Raw genomic sequence first — 12,304 nt, 5'->3', positions numbered from 1 at the left:
CTCTCTCTTCTCTCTCTCTCTCTCTCTCTCTCTCTCTCTCTCATTTCCGTACATCACAGACCTCAAGGTTCTATATATTTACCTCCCCTGACATTATCTTCTTGCTAAGGTTTGTTGCTCCCTCTCAGTAAGCTCACGCTTAGGTCAAGCTAAGCTAAGGTAAGGTTGCTTCTCCTACAAGATCTTATCCCTCCCACTCTTGTGCTTAAAAACCAAGCTGGAGGGAAAGTGAAAAGAAGACAAAGAGAGGCAGAAATTCCCAGAATAATATTAAGCTACGTGAGCTCAACATAGTTATATCTATCTATAATAGTTCCCCGGCATTAAATCGTGGCAAGCAGAGTTGTGTATAATGGATTCAAATACCCATCTCAATCTGGAGCACCAACCCCACCAACCCAACTCTGGGTTGCTCCGGTTTCGCTCTGCTCCCAGCTCACTCTTCGCCGAGAACAACGCCGCCGATTTGGGCGTCAATAAGGGAGCTTCCATCGAGGGTTCTGACTCTGACAGACTGTTCTCGAGATTCGTGGGTTATAGTCATACCAACGACTCGGAATCGTGGCCGTCGAGCTTCCAGGAGTTTGAGGACAAATCTACGGTGACGGAGGCGGCTGTGACGGCGAGTCGTATCAGCTCACAGCAACAGGGGTTTGCTGGTCTTCCGCCTCATTATCCGAGACAGAACTCGTTTGGGAGTGGTAATGGTTCTTATGGGTTGGTGGGTTCGGCCGCAGTGGATCAACACCCGCAAACCAAGACCGTTACTTCCAATCTTGTTCGGCAGAGTAGTTCTCCTGCTGGGCTTTTCTCCAACAACTCTATTCAAAATGGTAAGCCTATGCAGTTATTCACTTTTTATTTTATTTTTTGAGGAAATATTTGTTCTTTTACATGTCATTGTGTTGTCGGATTATTTACGCGGTGGATTAGGAACATTCATTTGAGGGTGTGTGCAATCAAACAAAGACAATTTGTTTTCAGCGGCGGCCTGTCTAAAGATTTGATCCAAAAGTTGAAGGGAGTCAATGGGATATTTTGTTTTACAATTCCGTCCTTTCTGGAAAATGAAGGAATTGAGAAAGATTAAATAAATGAAAATTCAAGAGTGACATATTATGCATCTACTAGGTATAATGGTTTCATCTGGCTCTGGTTTAGTAGAATTTGTGTTTCATTCTGGTTAAAATGATTGTTTCATTGTGGTGATACGAGGAAATATTTGCTTGCGATTTCAAATTTCGTATCTTTTCTTGTATACATTCCGAGTAAGCTTTACTAAAAAAGAGTTGAGGAAAGGATTGTGATCATAAATTAGCTGGTAGCTTTGGATTATATAAATCTTCTTAACTGTTGATGTGACAGAAAATATGGACTGAGTGGTAGTATTTCGGAGTACTATTTTGGATTTGAGAACCCAATCCATCTACAAATAGGTGGCAAGGGTCGAATAGCTTCTCATCAAGACTCCCTTCTTGATAGTGCAAAGGTTTGAAACGGAAATGCTGATACTTGATATTATTGTACAGGATTCCCATTTGGAGCCTGGAATGATCCATCAAATTTTGCTGAGAATTTAGATGGCATGAGAAGAGACCAAGATACTGACCAGAAGTTATTCTCTGCTCCTCAGGTATTATTTTGCATTGTATATTGTTGAGTTTCTTAGATTTCTTTTTCATTTCACATATTCTGAACAATCTTCGTTATCAGAATGGTGATCTTGGGAACCGAGTTCATATATTATCCCACCACTTGAGTTTACCAAAAAATTCAGCAGAAGTTGCCATGGAAAAGTTCCTCCAACTCCAAGATTCTGTACCTTGCAAAGTTAGAGCAAAGCGAGGTTGTGCCACTCATCCCCGAAGCATTGCAGAAAGAGTAAATATTTTTTCTATATCCATAGCCAGCTATATTTTATTGGAATAGTGCATATCATTCCTTGAAGTATTTTTCAACCATTTACTTAACATGGTAATCTTACTCTATTAATGAACATTATGGAAAAAGACCATAAGGAGTAATTTATTTACAGGTGAGAAGAACACGGATTAGTGAACGGATGAGGAAACTACAAGAGCTTGTGCCAAACATGGACAAGGTACGTACAATTTTACATCACCATTAGGCATCTGATTAATAGTTTAATACTCTTTTTTGGTTTTGGAGCCTAACATTCTCTTTTTGTTCTGGACAGCAAACAAATACGGCAGACATGTTAGACTTGGCTGTTGATTATATTAAAGAACTTCAGAAACAGTTCAAGGTATTGATCAGGCCGGTTAAATCAAGAAAGATCGCATTTTAGACAACCACGATTTGCCTTTAAATGTGCATTCTTTTGCAGAGTCTGAGCGATGTTCGAGCCAACTGCAAGTGTTTGAGTATGCAGAAGCCGGTTCAAAATCAGATAGTTTGATGCTTTTCTGTACAGGGATGGAGAAGTAGTGGATGAAAACCTCATGTTAAACCCTTTCGGCTATGCCATGAACAGTAAGTAGAAACTAGTTAAGGAGCTAAATCGAAAGCGAGATCGAGCAGTGATGTAGAAAGTGGCTCTAAGATGTTGCTGTACTTTTTGGTGGGGATGTGATGTAGAAGGCTGGTAGAGTCTGCACCACAACATCTGAGGGGACCAGGTCTTGGTATAATGGTACAAGTTAACAAGCTAGGTTTCCTATTACACAAAAAATGAATAAAAGACAGAATGTACATGATATGTTCTCTAATAATAATGGCAGTCCTCTCAAGTTTTAAATTTTGCTCCATTTTTCCGGCAGTTAGATGTGCAAGTGTATGGTGATTGTATTTTGGTAACAGGACAGAACATAACATGGATATTTGCCATTTTAAGCTGATTCTGTTGCTTGTTTGGTTCTGATAAAGGAAAGGAAAAGAGTTGGGTATGAAATGATTGTGCTGAAGAAAGGCTTTACTTTGTTTTTGGTAACAAACTGATGAAGTTGACCGTCTTTTACTTATGTGACTTCATATTGTCTTATGCCTTGAACAGTTGAGCCTTATCTTGATTTCAGAAGGCGTATTTAATATTAAGCAGCTAGTGATGCAAAAAAGATGTGTGACTATGACTACCTTGTTTGTCCATTTTTTGTAGAGAAAAGTATGGCTCTTTACTTCTTTTTCTTTGTAGCCAAAGTTTCTTTCTTTATCATCAGCAAGAAAAGCTTGAGTTCTTTATGAAAGAATGGCCCTGGCTAAGACGGTTTTGGACCATACATGGTTATTGCCGAGGGTTGTGACTCGTGAGTCTTGTGAAATAAGGGCAAGTTTAAGAGGGCCGAATCAGTCGAATTAGGATCAAGTTCATTTCTTTCCTACGATCTTTGCTACCATTGACCTTGTTATGTATAAAGGTCTTTTATCTTCTTTCTATTAAAATATGTTTCATAATTACATAAATGAAATGAAATTCTGATAAAAAAACAGAAAAGTAATGAACCATCCAAAACACAGGTTAAAGAAAGAGAATTGAAATTTGCATTCCTCAATACACAATACATACTTACAATTTCCTTTCTTTAGTAAAACATGAGACATGTACTTCAAATAAAATATTACGATAATCATCGTATAGAACATCCTAAATAACAAGTGTTTCATCAAATCAAACATTATCAAGGTGAGTCAGCCTATCTGCCTACACCAGTGGTTTCACGGAACATATGTCGACTGACTGAAAAACACATTTGAGGATTGCAGACAAGTTCTTCTCCTTACTATTGAGGATTGCAATAAAAATGGGAGAGTCACTTTCAATATCAATTTTAGATCGTCCTTGGTGAATACTAAGAAGTAGACAAGCTCTACATGTCTCCGCTTCCATATTTAGTAGTTAGTACTGAGTGTGCATGTACGAAAGACCGAGGCAAAAGAAAAATACTCCTACACGAATCACACTCTAAGTACCTTTTTGATATCTAAAAAGAAAAAAAAAATAGCCCAAAACATAGTTGAAAAAGGATTTAAAAGAATAACGAGTAATCACACTAACAAGACAAAAGCGCTTTTTCCATATCATAAATAAACTAATTTTTAGATCATAAAAAGTAAGATACTACATAGACCATTTCGTAGAACCATAATTGAAATTTAAGCAAGACTAATACAAAAACGGAAATAAAAGAACCCGACTTCGGTGACAAAGGCTGGTACCACAACCAATGAACATGAGACATTTGTCTATTTTAAAAGGTTTGGCTGCAATTTAAGGCATAACAAGAGGGTTTTGGGTATTTGACATGTTTGTTTATGATTATTGTTGACATTTGTCCATCTCTCATTGATGTTTGTCACCCATAAGTGACCATAGCTGGTCACCCAAGTTATTTCCGAAATAAAAACATAATGTAATAAGAAGAGTCGCCCATAGTATGATATGAAATTGGAACAACCCAAAAGAAAGCCCATAAGTTCAGAAAGTTTCGTAGTACCTTTAATTTCCCCTCAATCAAATCAATTATAAGAGCCGCAACTCTCAAATTCTCATATTTCTTCCCTCCTAAGATTCAATCAAAACCTCACAGAATTATGTTGGTTCCCTCTCCTCGAACTAAAAAAAAACCCCAAACTCTCATATTTTCTCTTTCTCTTTCTCTTTCTCTTTCCTTCTTCCTTTCACATTTGGAAACTTAGCATGCAAACACGAAATAACTCCCTATGATGTTTGCATCCCCCTTGCTTTCCGAAATCTTGGGATATATGAGAGCTGATCATACCATTGCTTTTAGCATGCTTCTTAAATGTGGATTTAGGTAGCGACTTGGTGAACAAATCTGCCACAGTGTTTTTAGACCAGACATGATTTACTTAAATCTTAAGGAACTTCTGTTGTTGATGATTGAAGAAAAATTTGACAAAATATGATTAGTGTTGTCATCCTTGATGTAACCGTGGTTGGTGAGCCGTGGTTTGGTTGGTTAAGATGTTTAACTGACAACTTTAAGATCATGAGTTTAAATCTCACGGATATATATAGGGTGTGTGAGTTATTAATATAAAAAAATTTAAAAATAAATCCTTTGTAATAGTTTGGGTTTTTCTTCTCATTTGTATAGTTTGTCAGGTGTTCAGTTTATGTTGTTTTCTTTTCTTTTTGGGGTGTTTTACACCCAAAACTATACATTTGTATTTTTTTTTTTACTATTATCAATTAAATTCAAATAAAGGGATTCCCATAGTAGGGTGGAACCTTCGCCTTCGGGTTTGAGGGTGAGACTAGTTTCCTACATCGTCCACCTCCGAGGAGCTAATATCGCCTAATCCTTTATTTTGTTAAAAAAAAGACATAGTCTTTATGAGAAAGAAGTTTATACAGGTCAGAGACAACCAACATCAACAAAACGTACTAATACATCAAAACGATAATGGGCATATAAAACGACAGAGACGTGGTAGGTCGGTCAACGACTGTTGTGCCAGTGGCGGCAACAACGATGTAGTGGAAGTCAGAGATGTTTCTGGTCCCATTTTTTCACACTTTCTTGACTCCCTATAAGGATATAACAGACTCATGTCAATCATACCTCTTATGTAAAAAAGATAGTTTGTTGTTTACCTGATCGAAAAAAAAAGATAGTTTAATTAATGGCTTAATGCAAGCAGTACAATTATGTGAGTGTAAAGCTATATCTAGTAGAAAGTTCATAACAAATGAGGTATCGAGTCTTATACACTATGCCAAGTACGATAATGCGCCTATTGCACTTAAGTACGAGACCTCAATCTCTAGAAAGTCTTGTTCATCATTCTTTTGACGAACCGAACCTTCCTTGGATTTGGGCTGCTACTAATCATGGTAGGGCTGTTTTTTTAAAACCGAAACACGAAAACCCAGACTGGTTTGGCCCGAAACCGACCCGATCGGGTCGGGTTTTGACACAGAAAATAGTGGGTCGGGCTAAACCCGGACCGATTTTGAAAGTTCGGGATCGGGCCGGGTTTCGTCTGCGACGACCCGACCCAGACTGAAAACCTGAACTTAAAATTTCTGAGGCTACGTGTCGCAAATCCGATGCAGCATATAAAGCCTAAAAAAACCCTAATGGCCTAATCCGTCGCCTCTCTCACTCTCAATCTCTCATTCACTCACCTCTCAGCCCTCTCTCTCTCTCTCAGTCTTTGAATCAAACCCAAACGAATCCATCAGTCAATCACTCTCAGTCTTCCCCATGGATTGGTCTTTGGGAAACACAGTCGAAACAGAATCAGAAAGCTTTGAACTCGAATCCAATTCGAATTCGAATTCGGAGGATCAAAATGTGAAGTCGATGGAGGTTGATTCTGAATCTGCTCCAGCTGAAAATTCCCTCATCCCTGCAACAAAAGAACCAGTTGTAGCAACTCCATCTCCATCTACCATGACATCCCTGCCACCGAACCCCCAAAAGAGATCGAGGAAGAGTTCGTCTGCTGCGTCTTCATCAGGGTCAAGAGAGCGTTCAATGGTATGGGAGCATTATGAGAAGTTTGAGCGGCCGGTGTATGAGTACAAAGATGGGAAGAAGGTCTTGGTTTGTAATGAGCCATGCGCCAAATGTAATTACTGCTCAAAAGACCTTGCTTGCAATACTTATGATAATGGTACAAGTAGTCTGAAAAGACATATTGAGAATGTGTGTAAGAGATATCCGGGTAAGGGCAGATTTAGAACAACACCNTAAAGTGTTTGTTGCTGGTGGAAAAATTGTGCATGTGATTTGCAGTTTGACAGTTGCACTTGTTTCAGACTTTGTGTAATTGTGTTTCAAACTTCATGACTTTGTGTTTTAACTTTTAAGACTTTGTGATGACTTTGTGTTTTAAGACTTTGTGAGTTTGTGACTTTGCAAGTTTGCAGCATGTCTTTATGAGTTTATGATATGTTTTAGCAATGTTTATGAAAGTGAATTTGCAGACAGAAAGAAACTGGGCACTGCTGTTCAGTTTTGATTTTTGAACATGAGTGCAGATACCATTTTTTTACAACCCAAAAACCCGGAAACTCGGCCCGGCCCGAATAAGGCCCGAATTGGTCGGTTTCTAAAGATAAAAAAACCGGCCCGACCCGACCTGAAACTTTCAGGTTCGGGCTCGGTTTTGATTTTTTTTGGCCCGGACCGACCCGAACGCAACCCTAAATCATGGTTGTGCTTCACATTGAAAAGAAATTGCTTAAGCGGTTTAGAATGAAGTGATGGTTAAAGATTTTGAACCTCTACGGCCTCATTTTGTAAAGTTTAGTTATGTTGGAAAGTATATCTTGATAATCAATCTGGACATATATGGTAGAATATTACATATCAATGTACTAGCTGTATCTCATTAGTTGTAGTTTTCTTACTTGTAATTGCCTTCTTAGTCTCCTATCTTGTTAGAGATTCTTGGTTGTACAGGAAGTAAAGTTCTGTATATATTTTTATCATATCAATGAAAACATTTATAATGCCATAATCTACTTTTCTATATGGTATTAGAGCATCACGCTCTTGGACTTGAATTATCAAATTTTTCCAACTAGTGTTGGTATTACTTTGAGAAGCTTGTACCTTCTCCTTTGTTTTATTATGGTTCCAATTCATTCTATCATCAACAAACTTCAAGCAATTGCTCCTCATCTTACACTTGAACAATGCCTACAAATTATGACACTGGTGAAGACTAAGCGCGGTTTTTTGTCTCAAACAAATGGCACAAGTTTACCAAATTCTTCATCAGATTTGTTACCGGTCGCTCCCAATCGTTGGGTAATTGATAACGGAGCAACCCATCACATTACTTATTCTTTCGATTTATTGGAATATTGATGACAATCTAACTTTGGCACCAGTTTCTTTACCCATCTGAGCCAAGGCCGAAAATATTATGACTAGGTTAATTCAGTTTAATGATTCATTCTAGTTGAATAATGTTCTATATGTGCTGAGTTTTAGAGTTGATCTTATGTTTGTTGGGAAGACAATTGATGATTTACATTATTCAGTGACTTTTTTTTTCATCTTGGTGTATTTTATAGGAGTTGGCTATGAGGACGATGATTGGTGTGGGCAAGCGATGTGGCGACCTCTATTACCTTGTGGCATTGGTTTCATCTTCTCCTTCTTCCCAATTCGCTTGCAATCTCATAATTTCCTCCGACCTTTGGCATCGCCGCTTGTGTCATCCTTCCTCTTCTCGTTTACAATATTTGACAGATAAGTTGTTAAATTTTCCTTTTGATTCTAGTCATAAGTGTGACATTTATCCGTTGACAAAATAAACTGGTCAACCTTTTCCTTCCAGTGCAATCTCCACTTCTAATTGTTTTTCTCTTATTCATTCTTATTCATTGTGATATTTGGGGTTGTTATAAAACCCTTTCTTTCTTTGGCGCTCATTATTTCTTGACCATTGTGGATGATTTTTCCCGTTTTACATGGGTTTTCTTAATGCGTCACAAGAGTGAAACACAAACTTTACTTCGTCAATTTTTCCAATATGTTTATACCCAATTTCAAACTAAAGTTCAACAGTTTTGATCTGACAATGGAGTCGAGTTTCTTTCATTACAATTTTTTTTCTTGAACAAGGTGTTATTTTTTAACGTTCTTGTGTATACACACCTCAACAAAATGGTGTTGTCAAACGAAAACAGACACATTCTTGAAACAACTTGTGCTCGTTGTTTTCAATCCCATATTCCTATTTATTTTTGGGGAGAGTGTGTTCTCACTGCAGCCTATACAATTAATCGTCTTCCTACTTTGTTACTTAACAAGAAAACACCGTTTGAAATACTCTACAATAAGCTTCCTGATTACTCTCGCATGCGTTTTCTCGGTTGTGTCGCTTTTGCAACTTCTATCAATTCAAAATTTTAAAATTGCTCTCCGTGCCAATAAATGTATTTTTGTCTGGTATCCCATGAGTCAGAAGGCTTACAAGTTATACAACATTGAGACAAATAAAATCTTCACTAGTCGGGATGTAGTTTTTATGGAAGACACTTTTCATCATCCACCGAGCCCAATATCCTCTACCAGCCCTGAATCTAATCTACAAGCCCAGCCCATTCCACTTCCTTTCTTACCTGACCTACCCACATCAACGATGTCATCTACTTCTTCTCCTTCTTCTCCAAATGGCGTTCTTAACCCAGCCATTGTCGCTGGTGTTCCTATCACTGACGACGACGTCCCTAGTGCCATAGACAATACTGGTGTAATTTCCGACACCGGAGACGGCATACTTCTTGGCGACAACACTGGCGTCTCTACCAGCGGTAAAGCTGACCCTCACAATCTCAGTCATTCCTAATTCTCAGATTATTCCCAATCATCATGAACCCAATCTTGCGACTCCTCCACTTGTTCCCAATCATCTATAATCCGATCTTCCAAGTGTTACCAATCCCCAAATTTTTCCTGATCAGAATGAAATTATTCCTGTCCTTAAACGATGTCAGCGCACAAGGGAGCCCAACATCCGTCTACTGGACTACGTTTGCTCGCAAGTGATTTTACTTCCACACCAACCTTCATCAGCCTTGTCCAGTCCCACACCAGGTATGAGATATCCCCTTTGTAACTATATATCTTGTCATCGATATTCAGCTGGCCATCTCTCTTGTGTTGCTAATGTGTGTCAGGATGAGGAACCAACTTCATATGATATTGCTATAGCTGATCCAAAATGGCAAGAAGCCATGAATTCTGAGCTTTAGGCTATTACTGATAATAAAACGTGGAGCCTTGTTCCTTTGCCTCCTAGAAAATGTCCCATCAGTTGCAAATGGGTATATCGGATAAAGCAGAAAGTTGATGGTTCTATTGAAAGATATAAGGCTCGCCTTGTTGCTTAAGGTTTTACTCAGACTGCTGGCATCGATTATCATGATATATTCTCTCCCACCGCCAAAATGGTAACTGTTCGCTGCCTTCTTGCTATTGCTGCTAGTCTTAATTGGTCTTTGCATCAATTGGATGTTAATAATGCTTTCTTGAATGGTGATTTATTGGAAGAAATATATGTCTCCTCCTCCTGGTCTTCGGCGACAGGGGAACACTACTGGAAAAAAGTACTTAGGAGACGGAATTATTTCGTCTCCTAAGTGACAGATTTCGTCTCCTAAGTACTTAAGAGACGGAACGTCCGTCGGCTAAGTTCCGTCGCTTAAGTGTGGTGAGGTAGACACTTAGGTGACGAAACCTAAAATTCCGTCGCCTAAAAGGTTCTTAAGAGACGGAATACTTTCGTCTCCTAAGCACTTAGGCGACGGATTTTATTTTACAATTAAAAAAAAATTATCCACTTAATTAGAAGACGGAATAGTTGAATTCCGTCGCTAAAAGTTGAAAATTTTTTTAAAAATAAAAATAAAAAAGCCACCGCAGGTTTTTCATCCACTCACTCCGACCGCGCGCCACAAATACCACCACCACCGCAGGTTTCAGAAGTCACAACTAAATGTTATGAACTTCTTCTTATCCTGCATATAAGTAGTAATAACTTGAATTTATAAACTGCATATGGAAAAAATAAAATTTACTGCCCCCAGTAAACTTCTACTGGGATCAGTAAACTTGCAAAAAATAACTCCCTTTCAATTTCAGGGGCACAACAGATGCCAATTCTTACCTTAATAAACAACTTTATTGGCCCCTAGTGAACTTAGTAGAAGTTACTATTTCTACTGGGGGTCAGTAAAATTCAATACTGTATCTCTCTTTCAATTTCATGCCAATTATACACAACAGATACCAATTCTTACCCTAATAAACAAATTCATTGCCCCCTAGTAAATCCAGTGGAAGTTTACTGCCCCCCAGTAAACTTCTACTGGAGGTCAGTAAACTTCAATACAATCTTCCTTTCAATTTCATACCAACAATCTGTCCCAAATATACCACCACCACCACAGTACCAAATAACCACCATGCCACCACCATATCATACCAATCACATCCTAATCAAAATTAAAATTAAAATCAAATTAAACAAAAACACATAAATCTATCACCAAAGCTAATTAAACTAGAAAAATTGAAGAACTTACGTTGATTTCTTACCCCTTTGAAATTTCGAGGGACGGTGGTGGGTTGGCGGGAAGGCTTGGTAGAGAGAGAAAAGTGGCAGCAGCAGCGTTTGTGGTGACCCAGATCTGAGGCTTGGTGCAAGAGAAGGGGACGAGGAGCTTGCTGGCGACGGGAACGGGTGAGTCGGGTCAGGTCGTGAGGGGGAGGTTGTTGGTTCCGAGGAGGGTGCGGAGGTGGCCGGGTGATGTTGAAGAGGGTCTTGACTGCGTTGAGAGTGGTGGCGTTTGTGGGGACGAAGTCGATGAGCGCGTGGCAGTTGAAGGTGGCGTTGGTGGGGTCACTACAAAAAAGAATTCATTTAGCCACCGGAAATCACCACGGCTCGGATTTGCCATGGCCATTGATCCTAAATTTGCGACGGCGAAGCGACGGCAAACATACCGTCGCTAAATAAAAACCAGTTTGTGACGGCAACATCTTGCCGTGGCTAAATAACCCAAAATTCGTGATGGCAAACTGGCGCCGTCGCGTCTGTTTTTATCAACGGTGACGACAGGTGAGTGCCGTGGCAAAAAACCAATTTTATTTTGATTTGCTGCTACGGTTGCGTTCGCCGTCACCTGTGTTTTTTCAGTATTAATGGAAGGTGCCAATTATCCCGTTTTCCATTTTGACAAAAAACAGAAGTCAATTTTCTAAAACCAAATTAAACCAACTCTCTTTAGACATAACCCCTATCCCACGAACCTAATTCGTCTCTTCTAGAAATCGCCCATCCCCATAACCCCCATTTTGTCAAATACGTTGAATGAATTTGGGTTTGGCAGTGAGAAACACAAATCAGCGACGGCGGAAGGAGAGCGGAAGGAGAGCTTGTCGACGGTGGAAGGAGAGCGGAAGGAGAGCTTGTCGACGGTGGTTGGTAAGGCATGGGCGGGTTTGCACTGGTGGTGGGTTTGCGCTGGCAGCGGCTTCTTCGGTCAAGTCGTGTCGAATCTCTAGAGGTCGACGGCGTCGGCTTCTTCGACAACCTTAATCGCCCATCTCTTCCCTGCTCAAGCTCGCAGAAGGTACTCTCTTCCCTGCTCTTCCCTGCTCGAGCTCACCCATCTCTTCCTTGATTTTTTTGATGCGTTTTGTGGTTTTGTGAATTGGGTTTGAGTTGGTTTTGTTTTGGATTTTTGATAGGTTCCAGAGGGGTCTGAAGCGCAGGCCGATTTAATGATCAAGAAGCTTCGCAAAGCGGTGAGTTTTACTGTTATTGGTTGATTAGTTACGGTGAATGAAATATGCTG

General features: G+C 39.5%; 1 protein-coding gene across 1 annotated transcript; it reads left to right on the top strand.

The window, feature by feature from the left end:
- The first annotated feature begins 104 nt into the window (after window positions 1-104).
- Window positions 105-3,281, top strand: LOC101297169 (transcription factor bHLH130-like). Its single transcript, XM_004304266.1, has 6 exons — window positions 105-833; window positions 1,530-1,633; window positions 1,714-1,881; window positions 2,036-2,101; window positions 2,198-2,266; window positions 2,348-3,281. Exons 1-6 carry the CDS (start codon window positions 353-355, stop codon window positions 2,417-2,419), a joined length of 960 nt encoding a protein of 319 aa, XP_004304314.1. The 5' UTR covers window positions 105-352; the 3' UTR covers window positions 2,420-3,281.
- Window positions 3,282-12,304: the final 9,023 nt, after the last annotated feature.

Source organism: Fragaria vesca, linkage group LG6, assembly GCF_000184155.1.
Source record: "Fragaria vesca subsp. vesca linkage group LG6, FraVesHawaii_1.0, whole genome shotgun sequence".
In the NCBI taxonomy this organism is placed as follows: domain Eukaryota; kingdom Viridiplantae; phylum Streptophyta; class Magnoliopsida; order Rosales; family Rosaceae; genus Fragaria; species Fragaria vesca.
Note: the sequence above shows the minus strand (reverse complement) of the source record. Positions and strands in the feature narration are given on the sequence as shown.